Below are 26392 nucleotides of genomic sequence, written 5' to 3' on the forward strand. Positions count from 1 at the left end.
TAACTATGATTTTAAAGTGGTATCACAGTCTATAGTCAAATTGTTTCAAATAACCTATATACCGTATTATGTGTGTATTTCCCACATATATTTATCATGTATAAAGTACTGAATTACAGGCTAAATGAATGTAAATGTGTTCAGTAGGGAATCCTCTATTGTAGGTTTCTGTTAAACTGTTTCACATTCAAATGTTTTATGTCTGTTGAATTGTTTGTGTGCAGAGAATGGAAACATTTGTTGAAACGTTTCATTCTGTATAAATAAATGCTTAATGTTAGAGTATCATTCCCACCATTCTCTTTGACAGTTTTTTTTTTCTCATCCCATGCACCGGGGGTTCTTTAAATCACTATTTGTGACAAAATGGAATAGAAAGGAAAGGAAAAGTCAAAGATGACGGGTTCAGGTGAAGTCAGTGTGGAGTTAGGACACCAGCTGATGACTGCGATAAGTTCAGGAAGCACTTCCATAGGCTGTCTATTTATAGTATGCAGTGTGAGCAAGGACAACAGTGACTGGGAGACAGCATGAGTTAGTTGCAGTATTTCTATAGATGAGCGCAGTGAAAATGAAAAATAAACAAGTAATGGAAAGCAGCAGTTTGAAGGAGACACAGATGTGAGAATGACAGAGGGAATGGAGATTATACAGGAGGTAGGTACCTGCAACACTGAATAATTTACCTCTTTAATGCTCAAACAAGTTAAGCATTCATCATGGCAAAGCACTGGCAAGCAGTTTAGAGAAGCAAAAGAAACAAACAAAACATCAGGGTTAGAAAAAAGAATGTAAAACTGTATATTTGTGTTAATGAGAACCAGGCTGAACCGGAGAGTTGTAACTTTGAGTTTAACCTCGGGAAATAAAGTGGCCAGCGGGATAGGAAAGAAAAGGGAAACTAAAAGAAGTGAAAGAAAGAACCCCTCGTTCTAAATCTATAACGGCACAACACACAGAATGGATGGAAATGGAATACATTGTTCTGTGTCTTTTAGACACTAAGAGTCATCGTCTCAATAAAACCGCTGACTGAATAATCTACGTTGACACAGTATTCACTTGAATGTACGCACACTCAAACCTCATGCAGCATAAATGTTTTCATTTATTATTTTGAATTGTTTCCTGTTTTAACTGAGTCAAAACGAGATATGATCCTTCATGAAAGCACATAATATGCTTCAAAAAATATGTGCTTCTCTGGCTAATAGGTCAGCTACAGCATGCCAATGTTTCATGCGTAACCAATGCAAAGGAACTATTTGTCGCCCGTACATTAATGTAATGTATGTGTGCGTGTGTGTGTGTGAGGCACACGGAGAGAAGTGCGTGTGCATGCGTTTCGGTGGTCGGCGGGTGTTCTCGGTTGGTTGATTATTTGTTTGGTTGGTTAGGTTAAGGTTAGAGTATAGTTTGTTTGGGATCCTCAGCCAGTTGTCACGCACCTCCTCATTGTCCAGGCGGCGCTGCGTGTCGGTGATGAACTTGATGTACTGACTGGTCAGAGTCATCAGCTCACTGTAGCGGGTCCTCAGTGTTACATACTGATGCGGGTAGAAACAAACACATCGGGAATATTTTTACACGGTAATTGTTAATGGTCGAGTTGTCTTTCATAAAAATACTCTGCATTTTCTAGACATTCTTTCGAATAAGCACACCTCCTGAATAATGTTGTCGGAAGCAGAATCCAGTTTGGTTTTCTTCAAGGGAGAAGCAAGAGGCTCCACCTGAGCGTTGTAGGCGACCAACTGGAGCTCATAGTCCTATTAGCATTAAAAAGATCATCAGTTACGCCACAGAAAGTTTCTCTGAATACTCAAAATTACAATATTTACAAAAATATGAGCTAACTAGTGCTGTTTAAGGCTCACCTTGATAGTGTCGATGTATGCCTTAGCATATTTCTGACACTCGTCAACTTTGTCTTTGTTCTGTTCGATCTCCTCCAGCAGTTTCTGTTTGGAAACAACAGTTAAAATAACAATGAAGCTCAGTAGTTTCACCTGAAAACAAAAAGAGTGCTGTTAATATTGAGGGGTGTACAATATACCTTCTCCTGGGCAAGTTGTTCTTTCAGAGTTTTGCTGTCGGTGATGGGCGTGGCCTGGATCTTTTCCTGCCGCTGCTTGGCGTCTGCGATCCAGTGAATGAGCCAATCGTAGCTTTCGCGGTAGTAACCGAGCTGGCGACCGAGCTGCTCCAGCTCTCTCTGGCGAATGTCCATCTGGGTGAACACGGCCTTCCAGCGGTCCTGGAGACCGGACAGCAGCTGGCGGTAGTGGTCCAGCTCGGCGTCCCGCTCGCTGTGAACGCGATACATCTTGTCGCTCACGGCGGAGGCCTTCTTCAGCTCCTCTTCCAGGGAGTCAAACACCGGCTGTTCACCGTCAGCCTCCGCTCGCATTTTCTGGAAGTTCCATATAAAAAAAGTGCTCATATTCATCAGGACAAGACTGAACTATCATTAAGATAGAGCTGTATTTTGTTGTATCTTGTTCTGTATTTTATACACAATCACTTGAAAGAGTTTCTAAAAGATGTTGAATTTTTGAACACAGAATTAAAAATAACCATGTATTGTTTACCTTAAGCTTGGTTCTGTACGTCTCCACTTCCTTGACATCACCGGGCACGGTGTGAACCTTGCGCAGACAGTCCTCATACTGCTTGAGAACTCCCTCAGCGCCGTGGGTGTTACGGATGACCATTTCTACAGTCTTTAACCTGGGAACAAGACACAATTTATGAATTAAGAAGACCTGGTAGCGTTAGGAAACAGCGTACGTTCTCTTTAGAGTAAGTTGTTAGTGACTCACTTGTCGAGATAAACGGAGGAGAGCGTGTAGGCGTGATCCATCTTCTGCACAGTGACGTCCAGCTCTGACCGCAGCACGGGAGCTGAGGCAGACGGCTGAGGGGAGGCCAAGACTTCTTTTGTCTTTACAGACACCTTGTCAAGGTCCTTCTTAAGTCCCTGGAGCTGTACCTGGATTTTCTGCACGACAGAACAGGACCAGAGTTTTAACAAGATGAAATGGGAACAAAACATCAGCTAAAGTCAGCTTAATATGCAGAGCAGGTTCCACAACAATTGACTTCAGAAATGCTGTGAGGGACTTTTACAATTTAAAATTGAGCTGTGCAGGTTCTCTGTGTTCTGGATCAGCCAGAGGCACTGCGCAAATGTGCACAGTCTCAGATGAGGAGGAATCGGAGCAGCTGTCGAAGGTAGGTAACCACTGCACTATCTTCAGGATAAACTCAAAACCTTGAAGCAATTTCAATTCTCTGCTTTATTTTCACATTTCAAACCTACAACTATGGAAGCTTTCGCTTAATTTCTACAACTCATATCGTAGTGGCCTTGTGGACGACTGTGATGAAATATGGGTACAAACAGCTCTGCTTTTTATCCAATTATTGAACTGTCTTCCTGTTTTTTACCCCAGAATATCTGAACTTGTTTTGTTTAGACATGATTGCAATTTCTGCACATGACAGCAGTTAAAATGGAGTTAAGTACCTTCTGCTCTGTTGTCTTCTGGACACATTCTTTCAGAGGCTCGTCCTCCACAGGTTTGCGAATACGGGCCACAGTCTGAGTCTCACAGTCCTCTATACGCAGACGCAGGTCCTTGATCTCAGAGATGTAGTTCTTACACAGGGTCTCATCTTGTTGACCTGTGTAACAGCATTTGTGTTGGTTTAGAACAGCAGGAATAGAAAAGTGTATTGGGCCGAAGGGTGAGGCTGAAGGAAAAAAAAAACTTTTAAACTTAAAGCAAAGAACTGTTCAGATAAAAGTTTTTTTTACATGACACAGATATGTCATGTTTAGGAAGAGATATCAGTGTTTCCCACACGCAGAATTTATTTGGGTGTGCCGTCCAGGTTTATTATGGCTGACCCACTTCAGCAGTTTTCATTTTTTATCCGTGAGAACAAGGCCAACCGTGATCAATTCACTGGTGGATAATCTCCCCTCGCTCTACAACAACAGCAAGGCCAGCCCTATGCGTCACTGAATGAGTGAGAAAGTTCGCTAAATACCGTGACTTCCCTTTCAAATTAAAGATAGATAGATAGATAGTTACTTTATTAATCCCACAAGGGGAAATGTTTTCACTGCAGCAGCATTTATAGATACAGGAAAGCAATAAAACAACAGTAAAAAATATTAAATATAAAAATGCACAAAGACCTTGTTTCAAATTAAAAGTCCTCTAATGTTTTGCACAAAAGTCATCCATGTAATAGGTTTTGACCTACTCTTATGTTTCTTTCAGGGCCTTGCGGGGAACACTTGGTTTCAGCTTATGTACATCTTATACTAGAATGCCTATTTTCACTCTTTTCAAACACAATAATTGTGAGCACTGCAGGAGCTTGCATGTGAGGCATTTAGGTAATATGGTAAATTGTAGCATCTATCAGTAGTCTGCATGTATGACATTTAGTAGACATCTATAAATTGTAGCTCCAGAAAATACACTTCCTACACTCTCCCCCTCTAAGCTGCATGAATCTCTGCATACACATCGCTTACACGCCGCACCACAAGTAAATTCTTACCGTGTTGGAAACACTGGATACTAATGCATAACTCAGACGCGATCATGTCTTTGCAAACATCTATCGCATTTTCGATCCATTGTTCCACTGCGGTGCATTTAAAGCCCGATCGTACATGCAGTTCCTCATGTGTTGTGTCTCAAACACACGGAGCTTCATAAAAGCTACATCCATAGCAGACGTTAAATAGCATGTATTTTCTATCTAAGTAATCACACCATTATGTAATATCATAACAAAAAGCATTAACACACTGTCGCCTAACTTACAGCACGAGTTCTACTTGGTGCAGTGCTGCCAGAAAAAGAAACTTGGAAACCAAAACAACATGCAGTCACACAACTCTAATCTGAACACTAATGCTTGTAATGTGAACATCCAATCAAAGGCTCGGAAGCGTGTGCACGCATTAGATTGGTGAGCTGTAGCTTTGGCTGGTTGTACGTCACTCACCTTTGATCCTAACAACCATTAGTCCTGAAATGTGAATTGACAATCATATACTGTAAAATAGCTACACACTTATTGTATATTCCCTTAATATAACCAGGAATGATAAAACTGACTTTGTGGTTTAGGGAACAGATTGTACCTTTCTCCATGGAGCGCAGCAGGTTGTCGAAGTGCTGGGTGCACTTGGTGTAGTCCTCCTCGACCTGCATGCGGTCATCGGGGCCGAAGAGCTGCGAGTCCTGGCTGTCGCGCATGTAGTCCTGGTAGTGGAGCTCCAGGTTCCTCACAATCAGCCGGTATTCCTCTGATTTCATGGTCTTTAACTGCCGAGGGTGGAGAAGAAAGGAGGGAGGATGAGAAGGATGAGGAGGCAGGACTTTCTCTGTTGAATTTCATCTCAAATTCTGAAGGGGTTGATGTTGTAATTTAATTTGGTGCTGATTTTGTGGTTTGTTATATTGTTGAATCTATTGTAGAATCGTTAAAGCACAAACAATTCCCTGTTGCCGTTCATTTTGTTTCAGTGCCTTCCTTGAATAGCCCCCTCTTTGGACCTCAGGCTCTTTACTCCCAAACCTCAGACAGACATTGATTGTTTGGGCTTAGTTTACAAAGTGTTAATACCAACCGTGGTGATGTTCCAGGAGCGGATCTGTGTGAAGTCTTTCATCAGGTACTGCCAAGACAGCAGACTCTTCATGTTTGTATGGAGCATCTGCCACATGGACACCATCTGCTGATGACCTCCCTCCAGACTAGAGAAGAACAGGAATGACAAATAAGGAACAAAGAGATGACACCATAGAAATGATCAGGCAGAAAGTTTCAGACGTTAAATGACAGACATGGTGAAGAAAATTCCATATAAATATTGTTGTCACACAGGTGACATGTTTTTTTAATTGTTTTACTGTATTCTGACCTCGACACGCTGTCCACAGCCTCCTTGTTGACTGGAGGCACCATGAAGCAGACAGAAGGCACCACCGCCTCGTGTCCGGAACGGTTCAACACCTTCCACTTGAAGGGCTGAGAGTTGTTGAGGAGAGCACACTCATCTCCTTTATGGACAGTGATCTGAAACGGAATCCAGGGCCCATTAAAGAAGGCTTATTCAACAATATCACCACTGGAGGATGATTACTGTATCATGGTTCTTCTAACCTCCTGCTGCTTGAAGTCACAGACAGCCTGAATGGGCAGTTTGCCTTTGATGGAGGTGGTGGGGTTGCGTGGCTTCAGCTGGATGATGGACTTGGCCCTCTTGTTCAGGCCGCTCACCAGAGTCTTGAATTCATTCAGCTGTTCTTTCTCCTCCTGTTGGAAACGAGGACAACATAGATTAGAATAAAATAAATCTCCACCTTCCTGACACGAGTATACATGACTGTAAGCATGCACATGAACTCACCACTGCATCCTGCAGCAGATCCTCCACCCGCGTGGCTGTTGTAGAGCGATCGCAGCTGTATTTCTTTTTCATGTTCTCTTGCATTTTCTTCATCTTGTCCTGAGCGTCTTTCACATCAGCAAAGAACTGAAAAGACAGAGCCAGAAAATGTCTCAGTCTCCACAAAAATAGATGGATGTTTATAAGTGTGAATTTGACCGATTGATTAGTTTCAGTGCTCCACACCTGGTAGTAGGCTGTGTTTTCTTTGAGATGAGCCTCTAAGCAGCAGCACAGCTGGAGGAGCCAGCTCCACTGAGTCTGCAGGGCAGCTGTGAAGGCCTGGAGGACACCAAGAAGACATAATGGCTTAGTTTGGGGATCGGTGGGGACATTTTGGAGTAAATGCTGTATGTGGATTTTTCATTCATATAGGCATTACTCCTGCAATCACCTCAACTGTCTTCTTGCCAGGATGTCCATTCTTGACAAGTTTGTCTCCCATGGCCTGGATGTCATTGACCTTTTTCTCCCTCAGCTCCAGCTCTCTCATGAGACCCTGAAGAATCCAGGAGACACAGTTAATGATAATCACGGGACAAAAATCCTGATTTTTTTTTTATTTAACAAGGGCATTAAATGACTGAGATTAAAGAATTAAAAAAAAATGAATGACAGCGTTGTGTGACTGCAGAGGTGTTGCTCTGCCTCTGAAACGTACCGAGTAATTGTCTTTCTTAGCCGACATGTTGCTGTTCCTGTCACTCCAGTCAAAGTTGACCTCTTCCTCTTCTTTGTCATTTAACCACATCAGTTCCTTCGTGGCAGCGCTGACAAAGACATGAAGTGAATCCAAATTCCTGAGGCGGGACTTAGAAGAGTTCTGAAAAAAGAATGAATCAAATGATCAATAGTTGATGAAGAAAAAAATGCATTCAAATACCGACAACTACAACTTAAGGTAATACAAAAATCTAAATGTTATCCACAAAACAGTGTTTGAAATATGAAAATATTTACCAGTAGTTTGCCGTACTGAAGGTCCAGTTTTCCAAGGTATTCTCGGTACGTTCCTTTACTCACAGGAGATAATTGGTTCTATAGAATATATACGATGCAAGACATTACTCAGAAGCAAGAGAATCACTAACATCCACTTATTTTCTTCTAAAATCAATGTCAGACGGTCTGTATTTGTTTCCACTGGTCTGATAAGATCAATACCTCGTCAGCCCTGGCCCGTTCGATCTTGGATTTGAAGTCCTCCACGGTCTGATGCAGGCCTCTGTGGCTGCCCAGCTGGGAATCCACCGAGGGAAGATCAGATCCCCACTCAGCTTCATCGAGGCGATGCTGGTTCTCCTCCACCCAGGTCAGCAGGTCTTTCACGTAGCGCAGGGTGACATCATCCAACTCAGGCCGCATCTTAATGGTGGTCTGCTTGATGCTCTGGCTCATCAGGGGAACCTGGGCAGTTGTCACGGTCGACTTCAGACGAAGATTGTAATCGGTGCGCAAATTCACCAGGCGCTCATGGAGGCGGTAAACTCTGTGGAGGTGAAAACAACAGCCAGCTGTTAGTTCAACATATTTTGGACTTTTTCATTTAAGTGCTTGACTGACGTCCCTGACCTGCTTCGTCACATAATGTACTCTGCTGATAGTTTACTTTAATGCAGCGTACACATACTGTAGCACCTACCTGCGGTACATCTGTTCAGCCTGAGGGTGGCGCCCATCCTTCAGGATCTGCACATCATTGAAGAGCAGGCGAATCATGTTGTCTGCCTTGTCCAGCTCCCTCTCCACCTCAGCTGTGTGCTGAGCTGGTTTCCCTGCATTCAGCAGACGGATGTCCTGAAGGAAACACAGCAAATACAATTATTCAATTTTATTTCTTTTAAAGTGCCACCCAAAATGAAAGTGACGGACACGTAAACATATTTCTTTGCTTGAAGGATTGTAGGGTCCTCTTAAGATTTTTTGTGTGGGTACACTCTTGTCTTATGAATATCTGATTGGACTGATGTCGAGTTTGACTAATTTCTGTGATAGGAACCTAAAAACTGCTGCAATATCATTCGGAAAACGTGTTGTAGTAATGATGAGCTCTACGGCTACAATATCACGATTTTTACTACGTGATTATTGTAGCCAAAAGAATTCATGATAATGATATCGTTGCGATATCTATTGAAAATTTAAAGGAAATAATAATAACGTTATCAGGAGAGTTGTTACGCTATATCTGTATTGGTCACAAGTGGTGGTATTGATGCCTCATACTGATTACGTAAAACTGTGACACTAATGAGGTGAGGCAACAATTAATGTTTTGAATTCATCCTTGATCTTTTTATAAAAGACCAATTGAATTTAATTGAGTATAGATCAATAATAAAATTCAAACCTGATTTGGTCGGCATACAAATATCCACCTACAGTTGATCATTTTTATGAATATACCACTTTCCCACCTTGTGCACTTATGGTATAAAGTCATAGCCTATTTTATTTATCTTTGTTTGTCTTTATTGAAAAGAGGCTTTGAGTAAAAACCATCACTGCACTAGGTTTGAAGGTAGTATATAAACCTATATTGATTATGTACATTACAAATATGTAAGTGGATGACCCTGTAATCTAACAAGGATAGAGATTACTCTTTTGTCTCCCCCCATATAAAGTACAACTTAACTACGACCATTGGTTATTATAAACCCTGTTTTGCCGAGTCTTTTTATTTGATAAATATACAGCAGGTGACAAACAGCAAAAAGGAACAAAACTGTCACCTTCAGTGTAAACCAGATAGGTACTAACGCTTGACTATTCAAGATCGTTTCAATGTGCTTAATTAACACAATATCAATATTTCATTATATCATTAATATCACAGTTATTGTCAACACCAGTATATCGTAACACTCTTACTCTAGACTGCTGCTAAAGCTGAAATCTGTATTCTCTCATTTTAAAAAAAAATTGTGTTATTATTGTATTCTTTTTAGATATGATTTAATATGTAACTGTTTGAGAAACAAAATGAAACAGTAACAGTTATTTGTGATAATCTTCTGGATACACTGTCAGTTTATGAACACATACGGTTAAAGCACAGAGTAGCTTGGACCTGTAGAGGACTCACCGCTTGCAGCAGAGACTCCAGGTGGCTGAGCTGCTCGTCACACGGCCCCGACTCCATCTGGACTTTACTGAAAATCCTCTGGAGCCTCTCGAGTCTGGATAACATAAGATCCATCAAATAAAGTTGAGATTGATAAAATGAAATTCAATGGTGCTAATTCCTTAGTCATGCACAGTCCTTGACATTTCAAGGACTAAAAACCCTGTTACAAAAGCTAAAGTTTGCAACACGTCGGTCAGATAACTTACGCCCACCTGCGTTGCAGCAAATACTCCAATTTATGAGGGTCAGTCACAAACGCCATACCTCAGCTCTTCTTTATATATAATAGTCCAAGTAATGAGAAACTTAGCTCCTCTCACAGTCCCATTAATCTGGCACAAGCTTTGTGAGGCAAAAATGTCCTGACAATGAGGTCCAGTGTGTTCATTCAGCCATTCCAGCTCTCAGAACCGTAAACAAGGCTGTCAGACTAACAGATGATGACTGGACAATCTCGTGACACAACACCATCCCATGTTCCAGCCATGACGTAACATTGCTTTAAATACATACAAAAAAAATGCACCATGTCTCAACCTATTTCATCATACCTAATTAACCAATCATGAGGAATGCATCTCTCTGGTTTTGTTACAAGCCAACAAACAAAACAAGAAAAACAACAGTCTGTCACTAGAGTTGTATTTCTTCCAGCAGAGGGAAAGTGGGCAAAATACTTTAAATTGCACATCTCTAATGCAAAAATCATGTTCTTAGTTAAGTAATTGAAGTCAATAGTAACTCAAAATAGAATTGGAAATGACATAATTTTATCACTTTGTTATTTTATCTTTAGTAGCAGGTCGGCTAATTCGATAACACTGAAGCTAAAGCCAGGCTTTTAGCTAGTTTGCATTTTTGAGTTGTTATTAGGAGTTCTTGATAAAACTAAATACATATTGGTCCTCTGTTTTTTTAAAATGGATTTTCTTTAATAACTTTTTTTTTTTTTTTTTTTTATCTTATTAATGCTCTGAATTCAAATACCATGATGACAAATGTTCTTTTAGTATTTGTGTAATACTTTCTTCTTGGCGCTGCTGGTGGAAACCATGATTAAGAATTATCCTGTAATTTATTTGGTTGATATGGTGCCTGATATGGTGCCTGACTGTTCCGCTGTTGTAACCACAAACTCACAAGTTCCATTTGAATGCAGCACGGCGACAATTAAAACTGGACCACTGTGACATACTGTGTATTATTCCATATCCACCACTGCACTAACCTCTCAAACTCTATCCTGAGCAGCCGTTCTCTCTCCAGGATGGCCACATGGAGTCGACCCCATTCTTTCTCCACATCAATGGGATGGTAGCTTGGAGGGACCTTCACCTGACCAGCATGCACTGCACTCTGTGGACAGGTTGAAGTACAATGCATTGGTTACTAAGCATGAATAGATTATTATGGATAGAAAAAAAATATAACACAATACAAAAAAAATGTGGTTCGCTTGCCTCAAAGGATTGGTAGATGTGTTTGGAGTGGTTCTTGTCGGTCTCTTTCACTGGCAGTTCGTTCTCCTTGAACTTCAAGAACTGGCGCCAAAGAAGCTAAAGAAAGAATACACGCAAGGAACATTTACATTGGCAGTTCATATTTTCTCTTTTCATTCAATTAATTCTTAAGTGTTTTTCCTACATTTTGTTGTATGTTCCGAGAGGAAAGGATCCTGCATCAGTGTAACATAATGAAACCTTGAATTTACTGTGTAAAAATTACACATCGTGTCCATATTCAGACAACAAATTGAAACAATATGTAGATCACTCTCGGATAAATCAATCCTAATCTTCATTTTCTCAATAAAATGAGTACAGTAAAGTAATATAAAATCATGTGGCAGTTCTTGGCCTGCATACAGTGAGGCGATGTATCCTCTGAAAGCACCATTCACACATCCCCATGACCAGTGTAAATTAAATCCACCCTGTAACAGAATTACATAATTTTACTGTTTGGATTCCTACAGAAGAAATATTCCAAATTTAACTCGGTTCAGGGTTTTTAAAAAGCACACCCAAAATCGTTATTTTTGATGATGCTGTTCTGTGAATAATGTGACTTCAAAGAGAATTAGGAGGACTATTAAAGTCACTCTATGCTTTTGTTGTGACAGGGCTAACAGGGAGTGGCAGAGTGGTGCTTCTTCTTCTTAAGAGTAACCTTTTAAGCCCGAGAGGCCCCCAATTGGGGGCCAGGGAGAAGACTTAGCAAAACTATTATTAAAATATGGACATATGTACTGATATTTACACATCTGAACAAATCTCACAAGTGTTTCCTTTATTATTACACCAACATTATTCAAATAGACCTTGTGGTTGCATAGATATACTCTTTTTAGTATGGGTATGCAATTTTCGAGCAGAGGCCTAAACAATAGTTGTGTTTTTAAAAGGTTAAGTTGAACATTTTGGCTGCATTTTCTCAGCCCCGGTAATGCCACACCTACAGTTGAACAATGAATACAGTTACCTCTATCTGCCCACAGCCAGACATTATGTAAATAAGTTCTTTGAATCTACAATGGATGGCTGCCAAAACCACTTTTTCACAATAATTACACGTCTAATACATACACTGTTTTAATTGATCTTGTAATAACATAATGAGGACGTTTTCTTGGCGAGCACTGAGGGAAACATTGCTTTTTGTGTCATAACAGAATCCTCAGCCCAGTGGCACAATAACAGCACATCATTTGCATATAAACTCACCTCTATCTCCTCGTAGCTGGCTGGGAACTTCCTCTCTTCGAAGACCATGACATGGTGGCGGATCCACTGGAGCAGGAGAGTCACCAGCTCGTAGTACTCCTGCCAGCGCAGCTCCAGCTCCTGCAGCCGACACAGCAGAAAAGATCGCTGGGAGATTAACAACAACAAACAGGAGGGCTCTTCTTCTACTGCGTCTACCATTTTCATTCACTCACACACCATCCTCAACTCAATTAGGTAGCAACAATTCAGGTCTTGTGTAAGCAGGACAGCAAGGCAGAGAGTAGGGAAGGGGTTGTTGAAGCGGGCAGAGGTGGAGAGAGAAGTGGGAGACGGAAACAATGGTGGGAGACAGACGGAGAGCAGCACATTTTTTTCAGATTATATTCATGTACAGTTGCACCTATGACTAACATAGACAATTGTCTATGTTAGTCATTGTTAGTAGTTGTCAAAAGTGAGGTCAATATTCCCTCCTATATCGGTCAACTTTAAGATCAAGGCTTTAACTAGAGTTAGAATATGAATCTGTAAATCTGTATAAACTACAAGCTTCACTTGAACAGACGATGGGTGTCAATCCACATTTGAGCTCCAGCCTCTGTCTTGGCAGTGCGAGCACCACAGGTTGCTAATTTCCTGTGATACTTGGTTTCACAAGACTTCTATTTCTCTTTGAACTGGTAGCACTGGAAAACCCTGACAACAAAAGCTCATCTATCAGCGCAGTCACAAGATTGTTCAGTTTTGATTAAAACTGATCAAGCATCCAATCAGATTAAACCAGAGCAAACATTTTTGTTACCCTGAAGCCCATTTATAGCATTGTATAAGTTTCCATATTTTTGCTTACATTAGCTCGGGCGCCGTCGTGTGCATCAGTGCGAGGCATGGCATCGTACAAGGATGACACGTACGTGATGATGGATTTCTCATCAGGGTGTTGGACATCAACATCTGAAAGGATAAGGTCATATTAAGTCATGTGACATGTGATCCAACAATCGGTAACGTGAAGAGATATCATAGCTAAGACTAAATCAATTGTAGCCAGTCTTACCCTCCGGGTCCAGAAGGCGTGTCACTCCCAGGTCTCTCTCAGCCACTCCGAAGGCCTGTTCAAGGTTCTCCAGGTTGGTCTGTCGGTACACTTTACCCATGTCGATGAGTCTGGGACTAGGCAATGAAAAAAATGCAACTGATCACCCTCGGGGTCTTGTTGAGAGTAAGATTGTAATCTTCAGAAGTGAAGAGTATTCATAGACATCATAAAACGATTTGGTGAATATTTTGTGTAGCTGTGAGCAATAGCTGGATGGAGCCAGAGTTACTGTAGACCAGAGTCAGTCTGTGTTGTGATTGTAGCGTGGAAACCCTGTTCACATTAAGATCTGCTCAGCCACTCCGAAGGATGGACCAAACAGTGACAAGTGGGAGTAGCTAAGTGCAATGAAGTTGAAGTCAAGTGTTTGTTTCGAAATGTAGTTTCAACAATAGCAGCTGGGGTAGAGCTAGATTACGCTATATGAACAGTTGTAACACCACTGGGTGAGGGTCTCTGTTGTTTACAGTTTGGTGAGTTATGGCACACAACATACATCAATGGTCCTCAATGCTGATTTGTTAAAGGATGTTCCAATAGTTTCAAAATAAACCTGAGGTCCACACCCATTAGGATGCAACAACTGGAAACAATACCTACTGGGCGTAGCCAAACTCTATCTATTCATGAAGTCAATTTGGGTCCGGTAATATGAGACTACACTACAGTATCATAAGATAACTTCAGAGTTTTCTCAAAATCATCAGTTTATGACTATTGTCATAACCCTATGGACAGTGATGTCTAAGTGGGACCATATGGCCTTTAAGTAACCGTGCAGTCGTATTTCTTGTATTTACTGTTCCACACATCAAACTGATAACCTGGGTATCAGTCAAAAGAACAGGATAAAGGGCTAAATGTCACACAGAAGTGCGCTGCCAGAATTAATGAGGTCGGTGCAGGCATGTAATGGTATTACCCAAATATGTTAGCAGAGAAGCTCTTGAAACCTTCTGCCAATGGCTAAATGCTGTAAAGAGCCCACCTGTTCACTTTCTGACAAACCTGTGTCAGCACCTGCCTTTTTGGCCTCTGGGCATTTGACTCTCCATGGCAGATGTCAGAGCATCTATAGGTGGAATGTCATTTAAAGAGAAGCGCACAAAATCAGAGCTGGCACATCTTAACTCGGCAACCAGCCACAGCTTGACCCCCAGAAGAGGCAAAAGTTCAAGTCTCCAGAGAGCACAATGCATCACAGAACCTCACCTCAACTATCATACGTACTTACTTGACTATTACACAAGTTACAATCAGAATATCCAACACTATAGCCATTTTAAAAACATTTCAAAATCATCAAAATTATTGCCATTAGGTCAGCAAAACCATGCAGATTCACACAGCTCTCCGATGCGTGGAGTGGAATGGAAGGCGGTTTGTCCATACACGGGGGAAGACTCCACATGATGGATTTCTCGAACAGAGTATTGCTTCGTCGGCCGAGGGGAGCTGTTCGGGCTCTGGCTCTCTCTTCCCTGAAAGCTACCGGACTTCCATCTGTGGCCCAGTTCCTCGCTGCTGGAGCGGACCCCTGAGCTATGAGAACCCCGCCCTGAGTCCCAGGAGGATCCCTCTGATGGGATATCCTCACACAACATGACCACCCGGTCGTCCACATCGCTGACCGATCCCGACTTTCCACCAAGGAAGCCCAGGCTGACCTTCTTCCGTTTAGACTTCTTCCTTATACTGAACATGTTAATATCTGCAGAAGGTCCTTGTCCAGTGCCAAGTAAACGATGAAGCTTTAGTTCCAGTTACAGGTGCATTTACTCATTTAAATATATCTTTTGAAGGCTTGACGGTTGCATGTAAATCCACCCTGGCATTGTCTCAGGTGCCCGTCATCTTCTGAAGATCTTCTTAATCCTTCTGAAAAAGCCTCCTAGTTGTTCAGCCAGGTCACTGCTCCTTAATCAAGCGTTACTACCTTGAAGTTAAATTCAACTGTGGCTTTGCATATCCAGTTTGGAAACCTTCACACATGCACATTAACCCTGCATAATCTTGAATTCCCTGAATGGACGCATTTTCAGCACTAGACTGCCCTGACTTTTGCCTCAGCACAAAGTAACACTGCCGTTTTCATACAGAAGACAAGTGAGTGCTACAGTTACGCCCACACACCACACCCCTGACCATTATGAAAGGCAGCAGCGAGCCAGCCTCAGCAGTCTCCAAAAAAGAAAAAAAAAAGTTGCAGGTACACGCTCGAGTTGAAGGAAACCTGTCCCTGCAGGCATCTTTTTCTTTCAAGCCATAATGGCTCTAAAGAAATACACCTCACTGAGCATTTCTCTCATCAATTGAGTTTTTCTTTGCTCTCTGGCTTTTGCATGAATGCCACTGTTATGAAACCCACCAAGAGCAAACTTCATTGACAAATCTTCCTGAGAAATGCATGCACATACATTTCCCAGGATGTTGACACACAAAGCGATTTCTAACCACTAATTCACTATAAAGACACACAACAGCGATGGGGGAATTAGCATATTAAGGGTTCAGCTGCAAGGGCTTTAGATTTCACTTTTTAATTCTGGGTTCTTAACAATTTAATGATAATCATATTTAATGGAGAAATTATCATCTTAACACAATAGCTAGGGAAGTAGAGAATTACTCATAGCCAACGCCTACCTGTGGTATTCCAAGCCTGAAGGCTTGAAATGTTCAAAGAGACACATAAATACAGATTTTATTAAGGAAGCCTGAGTACTGTTAGGTGCTAAGTAAATAGAAAAAAATAGAGAATGGCAAAAAATATTACACTTTCAAGCCTGAGTCCATAAATGAAGCTTGACTATTTCAATTTTAGCAATGGTAGCACAAGTATGTACAGCAGTGGGTCTCAACTAGTGGCTCCAAAAGTGGTTTATGTGACCATTTTGAGGCGGTTGAAGATGGGTGCGTAAAAAAAAATGTTAAGGGGTGGAGGGAAAAAAAAAAATCGAACTTTTAGTTTGAAGTCTACAGAAATTCTTCGTCCGCGCTTTTTATTTTCAAGGGTACATGTTTCCCATGACGCAGCGTCAGCAGTAGCCACTTGCTACCAGTGTTGTCATGACAGTAACAACCAAAACAAATACCATTGTCTCACTCGTTAGGACACGTTTGACAAATTGTAAACAAGGTTAGGATTAATTCAGTCTGACTTTTTATATACAGTTCAGTTTAAATTCCTGAGACTTGATGAGTATTATGAGTTTAAATTGATACGCTTGGAATTCATTGTTTGCTATTGTTTTTATTAGCCATATTTTAGCTTTTTTGTTGTCGTTGTGTTTTTAACAATGCATAAAAACATTGTGTATTTTTTACGAATTAAATTTGAGTGGTGAGTTAATGACTCAAAAAAAATATGGTCCTGAGGCGGGACTGGTTGAGAACCACTGACGTACAATATATGAAGGCTCTGCACTGATAAAGCAATATGACCCATCTTTCCATTAAACTAAATCAGCCATAGTACCATAAAAGAGCCATGTTGTGGTTATTGTGTCTAAAGTTGTTAAAGGAGTAGTCGATTCGTGTCAATACTGAGAGCAGGATTGAATTACAGAGCAGGTTTAAACTGGTATTGTGAAGTGTAATTTGACCTTTGAAAGCTTTCCAAGGTTTCCCTCCTGCTCCACTGCACTCAATATTAAATTATAATTAAGAACTTATTGATGGTGGTGTGTCATAACAACAGTGAGAATGCCCTGCATCTTTGGGACAGTACTGTTCTATACATTATATTTTGACAATGCAGTGACCTGCTGTTCTGTCTCTTTTTGTATTACTTTTGATTTGCTATCGACCGCACTTACTAGTGCTTGTTTATGACGGCGTTGAAGAGTTTGCCGTCCCTCCAGCTGGTGGTGAAGTTGTCGCAGCGGATGCCCTGGTAGCCGTCCGTCATCCTCTGGGACCAGAGCAGCAGCTTCTCCTTGGCCGTCATGTCTTCTGACTGGCCGTTGATCTGAATGTCTGAGATCTGAGATAATGTATACAGATAGTGTTAACACAGAGGAAGATGAAGGATCTATAGATACTATTTATTGAAGAAATGTGAAAAAAAATTAATCTTTAGTGGAAACCAAAGGATGCAATTTAACAAGAATTACCTGAAACCGCAATAGTTCATTTTTAAGGCAATGTGATTATCATCATTACTGTTAGATTAACACCTTAATCATTTCTTGATGTATTTTGTAGTTGAGCAATATATTTGCATTATACTGTATAAATCTATTAGGATTAGTAGATTGGTGTGTTGGTTCACATCATGCAGCAGGATTTCTGCCTGGTCTAGTCTGGGAAAACGCCGCTGCGGCTGTGGCATCAAGATAACTTTTCATTTGGGGAATTTGGGGGTAGAAAAGATTAGTCATAGCAGGCAGTGCTTTTTTCCATTGAATGAATGCGATTATGTGTGTGTGTGTTTGCATGTAATCAAGGCTGTTGGCACTCAAATTCTTCTCTTCTTGTTGCTCTAACCTGCAAATCTGAGATCTTGAAATGAGGCAGACATTTCAAAATAATATGTTCTAGAGACATACTTCAAAAGCACATCATTTCCTCTTTATGTGCAAATTAATTTTAATTTTGGATAATCACACTGTGGGATTTAACACTGCATTGCATGCTAAGAATGAAATCGTACTCCTTCATCCTTTGATGCTGAGCCTCAATGACTCACTGGTAACCACCACCCAGCTGTCTTATTTTCCTTCTATTGTATAAAAGTATAAAGAGTCTGGGAACAGTGCGTGTCTAAGAGCCCCAATGGTATCTTTATCAGGTCACCTCATCAAACCACACCAATGTCGCCTTGGTTTCCCATGCTCAGCCTCGGCAACGAGCCATGATTACCGAGATTTCTGCCAGGCAGCTCTTTGCATACACAGGAAAAGTAGAAAACACTGGCGTGTATGGGATGTGACTGGGAGTGTAGCATGCCGACAGAGTTGTACACTCCGCCTGGCACACCCTCCCCTTGGGAGTGAGTGACTCATACTAACACACCCTGATGGTGTTTTATTTCTTTACAGTTTATTATCTACAGAGCGCTACATAATGGACTGCAGAGTTAGTGTGTTGTCATAGTACTTCTAAGAATATGGTTATAATGAGGTTGTTTTGATCAGAAATTGTCGCTCAGAGAGTAATTTTGAAGTCCATTCTGATTGGCTCCAAGGAGACGGGAAACAGGAGCTGATTGGTGCAGATCCCAGAGACAGAGGTACAGAGCAATATTATAATGGAGCACAACACTGACAGAGGAGGAGACCTGGAAATGGAGGATGATGGTCCATATTAACCCCAGGGTCAGCTTGGGGTTCCCATCTGCTATGTCATCATTTCGGATGTTAACCAGTTTAACCTAAAAAAAAAAAAAACGGTCATATTAGCCTGATGATTACAGCTTCATGTGAATTCACAGATACAATCAGGTGTCTGATAATTTGATGGATCATACCTGCCGGTGTTTGAGGAAGTCCAGTGCTATCTGTACATTCTGCAGTTTGTGGAATCGCATGCGGCCTTTCTCTCGGGGCTGTGGAGGATAAAGAGGAGATAAAGAGGTGTTAAAGTACACTAAAGACACTCAGCAGTGCCACCGCTGTCAGAGATGGTCCTTTTGGTGTACCGGTGGAGGAGGAGGGAGGAGAGCATTCAATAACAATAAAGAAATGAATGATGGGAAAAACAAAAATCAATCGGAAAGGCATGTCATAAAAGGAAGAAATGTGGGAAGACTGGTGAAACTCATCAATGGGTAAATAATTCCTATAGATTTACAGTGTTGAATCCCTGATTCAAAATATCTCTCCTTTATTTGCCTTAATCCCATTGTTCATCAGCATCCCACAAAGTGGAAAAAAAAAGATAAATTAATGGAAATAGCCTATTACAGCAGGAATGTTGCATTGAATGGGCTGCAAAAATGGTTTTCTATTATTTAAGTCATCTGATTTCCTGAATAAATTAAATTGAAACTACGAACAACAAACAATATAATGGCAGGAAAGTGATGACTAAGCAAAGGGAAAAACTCTGCAAACAAACGCAAACTAAAGAAACTCTATAGATCTTGTTTATATTCAGCAGGTAAGCGGTTAAAGCAAGCCTGTCAATGACAGAAATAAAGCCAACGAGCTAAATCAACATGACTGCATGTCCATGCACAGCCACATTGCTGGGAAAGTGCGGATGAATCATCAATAAACTTAACTGGATGCTGACTGTAAATTACAAACCCACTCACCAACCCAGCGCTCCTGACTACGTCCCTCTCCCTCAGCTACCCCCAGCAAGAGCAGCGCAGAGGAGAGGAGGCGAAGGCCAGACGGCAAAGATCAGCACACACAGAGGAAGGTTAAAGAAAGGCGAGGGAGGGGAGGAACAGCAGGAGGAAGAGGAGCAGAAAAGTAGATCAGATAGGAGTCCAGTTCACAAACACACACACAGACCAAATGTGTTAATATGTTCAGGCTATGGAGGCATTCCCAAGAGGAGCAGAGTCGGAGCCGGTGGAAGAGAGCGATGAACTACAGCCACAGCAGCAGAGAAGCTTCTGATCAGATCTGAACTCAAGAACATGAAGTACCAGCTGCCTGCTGCTGGCTTTACATTTGTATGTCAGTGGTATGATCAGGAAAAGTTAAAGAAATAGGAAAGATGACTCGTGAGATAAAGAGAAAGGATCACAGACTTAAAGGAGCAACAAGTAGGATTTTTAGTTTAACAGATCCAAAAGATTAACTGAAATTATCCACAGAATCAGAACAAATAGCAGTTTTGATATTACGTCAAAGACTTCTATGTCAGCATGCTAACCCGCGCTGTCACGTCTCGTGATACCAGCCCTCACCTCAAGAGGCAACAGTGAGTCACTGTGGCATCCAGACTGCCGTCAGTCCAACATGAGAGGAAGAGGAAGTCGCGTATGCTAACCTCTTGTTACAATTAATGGATCATTAAAGGCGACAACAGAGAAACATTGGTGTTGCTTTAAAATGCTGGAGAAAGCTCTTGGTGAGTTAGGGAACAAAATGTTCTGCTAAACTTGCAGTGTTTTTTAGTGACTGGACAGTAAACGGCTTTGAAAGCTGATGATGGCTATGTAGCAATTGCTAATAGAGGTAAATACGTGTTTAACGTCACTGACTGTTAATATGTTAAGGAACCTGTTTGTAAATAACTCGATGAGCATGTTATCTATCAAACTGAAGCAATTCTGTGTAGCAAACAAAGCAAATGTGCTGACCTTCATTGGGCAATTCAAAACGAATCTTTAGTGCAGCCAACGACAAAATAAACTGGACCGAAAAATATATATAATGGTGCCCACTCCTGGGTCCATGAAACCAATGCTTATATAGCAACAGTTAACCAGCAGCAGAGCAATAATATGCAAATTTTGACCAAACTGCAGAAACTCTGGGAACCAGACTGAGGGCAGAATTGATGGTAGAATGACTCACCATCGCCCCTTAATGTGCAAAGTGGTATTACAAGACGGGACTAAGATCGTACATATTGCACCTTTAAGAACCGCGAGACTCAGTTAACGGGTCTTTGTTTAGACAGGTTCGGCTCGGGTTAGGCCTTTGACTGAGAACTTGGCTGCAGTGAATTATAATCTGTTGCAGCAGGTTGGGCATTCCAGGTCGACTTAAGTGCTCCCAGTGTTATCAGTCAGGATTAGGTTGGACGGTCGGATGTAAAATGATGCAGAGCTCAAATGCATTTGTCATTGACGTCAGGACTCACCAGTGTTTCCCCAGAGAGGACCTCCAAGAGGGAGATCAGGTTATGTCCATCTCGAAGGTCTTCGTACAGGTCTGTCACGTGACGCTGGGACTGTCGGGAGGAGAGGGAAACACAGAAAGGGTTTATGTCACGAGAATTCAAGATGCAACCACTGTGAATTAAACTGGCAATCCAACCTGCAAATTTAGTCAGCGCAACGTGGTGCAGTTTTATGCAATATATGCAATATTACCGCATTACCTTATTTAACCTTTATATTATTATGTTGAAACTTTAAATCTGATAACATGGCAAACATGATGGCAAAAGGTTTGAGTTAATCATTTTTAGCTGCAGGTAAGTGAATAAATTCACTGTAGTGCTCAGGGCATTCTCCGAACTGGCACAATTCTACACAGGTCAGGAATGCATAGCCGTGAGCAGCCGAGCCTGACTCCAAATACCGAATGGCAGCTGCCAATCCTTCACAAATGATAGATAGGACTATACATAGTTATGGTAAAAAAAAAAAAAAAAAGGTGTTTTGGTTAATATGAAAGTGACTAAAATACAAAACTGTCTCAAACCCTTTCTTCAACAGTCAAAACTGCATTCATTGTTCACACAGCAGAGGTGGGGTGTACAGTAACAGCAACCAGACAATGAAGCGACTGAGATCAGCGACAGAAAGATGTTGCGACCATGCCAGAAAACACAAGTTTGGACAGGAGGGAGGGAGGGAGGGAGGGAGGGAGGGAGGGAACAGCCTCCATGTAACATTGACCACATTTAGTGCAGTCCTGCTGCAACGTGCTTGTACCTACCGCTTCCTTCCAATGCTGCGTGATAGATGGAGGAATAAGAACAGATGGAGGAGTCGTGGAGAAAAAAAAAGGAAAGAATGGAAACAAGAGAACGAGGAGAGGATGAGAACAGAAATGAACATGGAATGAAAATGGGGCTTGAGAGGAATTCATGATAAACATAATGACATGAGACAGAGATGAAACACTGAGACTGTTTTTTGTTTTTAGTTCCACGACAAAAGTTTGCAAAAAAACTGGGTGTGTTGGGCCTCGGCCCGAACATGGAATAAAAGTAAATTTCCCCTGCAAGTTCCAACGGTGGCTGATTTATCTTGGCAAGACTTTCAGCAACATCTGACCATCCTTTAAGTCTGAGATATACAACAGTATGACCACCAGGGCTCACTGCTGACACTCGGAAACCTCTGCTGCCTGACAGTATGTGGCTTGTTGTGCTCGCCATTGTAGTGAACTGCACACAAAATGCCATCTTTTGTCTCTTTTATTTCCAATTTACATGCTGATGATCCACATGATATATTACCCTTCACTTCGTTTGTTAAAATGATGAATTCTGTGATTTTCAAACCTCCCTGTATGCGGTCATCTCCTCGGTGTGTACTGAAGAGCCATCCATCGCCACCTCTCAATTACTTTGTGCTGAAGAGGTTGTGGTTGCTGCTGAATGGTGGGTGTTACGCTAAAAATGTCCCCTTCAAGAGTCAAAAAAGAGCTGCTTGTCAACCTTTCAAGGAGAAAACCGTTAGAGCACACGGCCGACAGCCTCCTCATACCAACAACACGCTGAATATGCCTTGAGATTTGCACCTGTGCATCTAATTTACTCCATCCTCTCACTCATAGCCAGATATAATCTCAATTCTAAATCATTTTAAATCTATCAGGTTTTCACTCTGCAGCTGCTGCGCTGTTGTCGTATGCTGTCTGTAAAAAAGATTTACTGAGCAGAGGAGAACACTCAGTGGGCCTTTACAGCTCTTCAGGGCTGCACCCAACCTGTAGTCTGGCCCTGTCAAGCCAACCATTAACCCATTAAATCAGTTTAACACCAGTATAACCTCAGCAGAGCAGTCCTGCACGTTCAGCTACAGAGTTTAACACTTTCCCTGCCAAGCATGAGCTGACATTCCCTACTGCTGACTGCAGGTGGCGACAAAGGTCTTCTTCTTTCTGCTACGTTTAATAGCAACATTTTCTACAATAAAACTGACATGATACATACATGTATAGATAAACTAAATCTGATATGCTTATCTTATGAACGTATCAGTGCTGAAATCTTCATAAAATAAGTGTTATCCAACAAGAATGTCCCCTTTTACAGCATTCATTTTAGATGTGAAGCCCAATCACCCCCGAAAAAGTAAAATTTAAGCTCTGACAATCAGCAAATGACTGATTTACATTACATCATTTTTGGGTACAATGCTAACAATAATACTGATGTGAAATCTTATGTAACTCTCCACGCATCAATGCATGCCTTTCAGTTTCAATGCGGGCACGAACGCAGGCACCCAACCAGACCAAGGAGTGTGTGCAGCACATGTGCTACCGTCGGCCTCGCCCACCCTCGGCTCCGGGCCCAGACCAGAATTTTTGCCTTTTCAGAGGCCGCTAAGTGAGTCCAGATGTCTATGACTCACCCTGCAATATTCCCAGTGAACACTAAGGAGAAACAAAAGGGAGTAACAGCAGTATGTTCCCATACAGTGGCAGCAGAAAATGCTGCACATTCATGGAAAGGATAAAACTCTCTTTGTGCTCATTTTTCCCTCTTGTTCCATTTCTAGTAAAAAAAAAAAAAAAATGAAAAAAAAATGAATGGCTCTATGTCTGTGGAGTGAATATACAAATAACGTGGAAGCACTTAATGTAATGAGGTTGTAAATGTATTGCTGCCAGTGGGAGTTCCCTGGAAGAAAAAGTGGCCGAAGCAGGGGTATTTTTCCCGCTCTGGAGGAGGAGTATTGTGTTACGGAGGCTAATGTTTCACTCCTAATGAGGAACTCCAGAGTGAGGAGTACGGCCTGTTTGACTTGACCCGTTTACCTCCCTGAAGGTGTGATGCATTGGAGGGCTTTCAGGCTCGCAGTTAGAGAGTAGAGAGTGAGGTAGGCGAGAGCGGACGAGCGCTGATGGGCGCTTTACACGGTCGTTCAGCCGATGACAGACCGGACTTCTGGTGAGCCTCGGTGTGACCGAGTGTGAAACATGAACTGACGAGCTGATGTGTGTTTATGGGAGCGGGGGTGGAGGGGAGGGGTGGGGTTACTGTTGGTAATAATTTCTGCAGAGACACTTAAAATAAACAGGTGAGCGATGGACTACATTCAACATAACAATGTCCTGTCTCTCAAATGAATCCACAATGTAGCAGTGCATTCTGGGAACCTGATGAGACATCTGATTCTGCTGCCATAAAACTGAGTCAAACTGACCTTAACTCATAAAACCTTCTGCAAACCAAAAGTGCAATACATGCTAATTAACCGACATGATTATTGATTTGATAACCTACTAAATCAGATCGTTTATTTAGCCAACACCCATAGAAACCAAGTCCAGCTATTTACTTTAAAAAATAATAGTTCATGGTCATAATTCTGAAGGTTGAGATCAGTAACTGCTAATTATCTGAGTTGAACATTTATCAAACTTTCATACAGAAACCTGCGGTTAAAGGAAAGTCAGAAGAATGATTCACTGTTCAAACATTCGATGTTTGCCACTTTATGATTTAGGCCTCGACCACAAAGAGGCTGATTTACCCTTTGATACTCACTATGATTATTGGGAAGGAAAGAAAGCAGTCAATCAAATGTTTGTAAAAAGTGATTTTTCCCCAAATGTACCTTGTTCATGTGAAAATGTCTGGATTGTGTGCATTAATGTGACCTTTAGTTACAAAAAAAGGAAAAATCCAGAACAAGATCCTCACCTTTATCAAGTGCTTGTTCACCCATTTTGTGAAGGTCTTCTTCTGTACTCGGTCTCGTTCATCTGCAACACAGAGACACACCAGTTAAACACGTACAAGTAGGACAAATTCAGAACGTGAGCTATAGCAGGTGTATGATTGATGGAAGTCTCCTTTATTTTAATTGCAAGTGAACAAAAGAGGAAAATCCAGGGAAACCAGACTTGTCTGACTTCTGCAGGACAAACATGCCCACATCTGAGTCAGGCCACATCAGAGCACATTCACTGTCGGCAGATGAACCCCTATTGTCTGGAAAATAGTGTGTTCGCAAGGTCATGTCTCACTCTGTGACACCACTGCACTGCAAAAAAGCTTGGCCAAAATACCAGAAAAAAAAACAACTCACTGAATCTAGGGAGGTAATGACTTAATACTGCTGATATTTTCTGTACAGGCAGCGAGTTCATTTTAGAAATGAAAATAAATAAGCTGGTTCCTGTCAAGAAACAAGTGAACTCTGATACATCTTCAAAGATTAGAAAGAAGTAGGCAATGCTGTTTTTTTGGTCAAATTTTAGATCAGACTTTATAGTACGGTAAGAAGTAAAATACACTGAATATTAGTAAATAATTCTTAATTACATTTTTTTTAAGTCCTACTTTGAGCAAACTGAAAAAAATAAAAGCCAAGAAACAATAAAGTAAATAACTAATTTGGGTGGAAATAACTTGGTGGGCCAAAATCCCTATTTAATCTAATAACAGACCTCAATCCTAATCTACAGCTTCTGTTTCACATTCACTCATTCACACACACACACACAACAGTGGTGGACGTATGCCTGCCATCAAGATCGTTGTCTACAGCATGTAGACCTGAGGAACCAGGAATGGAACCAGTGACCTTATATTTGCAGCCATCGCAAAAGTTAATTTATATTATTAATAACTGAAAGTAGTCTGGAAGTCTTTATAGTTCTAGTAATTCTAGCTTCAAGACACACTGGTTACAAGAAAGTTGATGTTTTACGACATGTCCCTGAGAAAACACAAGATGATCCATGTATGCTTAAACCAACGAGATGTTAAATCAAAACAATGTTTTACTTGAAGCTCCACAGTTTTTGCAGCGTACCTGCTGTTCTCTCAGACAGACACCAACAAAAGGATTCTATCATCAAGGACAAATCCTCCTGAAGATCCTCTGTGTGATTACGACAAGACATAACTATTAGAGCAATTTTCTGACAAGCTAGAACAAGGCCTCGGCACGGTATCCACCCACTAGGACAACAAACCTGCGTATTACCACCTAATGTTGCGGATTGCGGGCCAAAACCACAAGGTGTGTCGCTGCAGCGTTTATTATGGACACAAAGGATGGATCTGTTTCCAGCTCACTGATGTGACCCCACCTGACCTAAAGGTTCACTTCACAGTTTTAATCTCACAGGACACAC

At 41.4% G+C, this 26392-nt stretch overlaps 1 protein-coding gene across 11 annotated transcripts in view; it reads right to left on the minus strand.

The window, feature by feature from the left end:
* The window catches only part of plecb (plectin b), a 137030-nt gene that overhangs the window by 15041 nt on the left and 95597 nt on the right, over positions 1–26392 (minus strand). For 4 of the 11 annotated variants that reach the window (XM_069143360.1, XM_069143366.1, XM_069143358.1 and 1 more), the window contains 31 exons: positions 24951–25012; positions 21204–21293; positions 19696–19731; positions 18907–18984; positions 18718–18810; positions 17255–17421; positions 13395–13510; positions 13188–13291; positions 12335–12454; positions 11072–11167; positions 10840–10967; positions 9570–9663; positions 8124–8278; positions 7646–7970; positions 7442–7519; positions 7143–7304; positions 6876–6980; positions 6668–6763; positions 6443–6568; positions 6196–6348; positions 5954–6108; positions 5660–5786; positions 5171–5354; positions 5032–5055; positions 3530–3687; positions 2823–3001; positions 2592–2730; positions 2057–2413; positions 1878–1961; positions 1665–1769; positions 1449–1547 (listed from right to left, as the gene is read on the minus strand). In XM_069143360.1, the coding sequence (XP_068999461.1) occupies positions 1449–1547; positions 1665–1769; positions 1878–1961; positions 2057–2413; positions 2592–2730; positions 2823–3001; positions 3530–3687; positions 5032–5055; positions 5171–5354; positions 5660–5786; positions 5954–6108; positions 6196–6348; positions 6443–6568; positions 6668–6763; positions 6876–6980; positions 7143–7304; positions 7442–7519; positions 7646–7970; positions 8124–8278; positions 9570–9663; positions 10840–10967; positions 11072–11167; positions 12335–12454; positions 13188–13291; positions 13395–13510; positions 17255–17421; positions 18718–18810; positions 18907–18984; positions 19696–19731; positions 21204–21293; positions 24951–25012 (3995 nt within the window). Of the gene's footprint in view, positions 1–1448; positions 1548–1664; positions 1770–1877; positions 1962–2056; positions 2414–2591; positions 2731–2822; positions 3002–3529; positions 3688–5031; positions 5056–5170; positions 5355–5659; positions 5787–5953; positions 6109–6195; positions 6349–6442; positions 6569–6667; positions 6764–6875; positions 6981–7142; positions 7305–7441; positions 7520–7645; positions 7971–8123; positions 8279–9569; positions 9664–10839; positions 10968–11071; positions 11168–12334; positions 12455–13187; positions 13292–13394; positions 13511–17254; positions 17422–18717; positions 18811–18906; positions 18985–19695; positions 19732–21203; positions 21294–22006; positions 22022–24950; positions 25013–26392 lie in introns of all 11 variants that reach the window. The other 7 variants (XM_069143361.1, XM_069143364.1, XM_069143362.1 and 4 more) reach the window with 5 other exon arrangements.

The sequence above is a fragment of the Embiotoca jacksoni genome, unplaced genomic scaffold (assembly GCF_022577435.1).
Source record: "Embiotoca jacksoni isolate LCO1_2020_lvr unplaced genomic scaffold, fEmbJac1.0.p SCAF_11, whole genome shotgun sequence".
Taxonomy (NCBI): Eukaryota; Metazoa; Chordata; class Actinopteri; family Embiotocidae; genus Embiotoca; species Embiotoca jacksoni.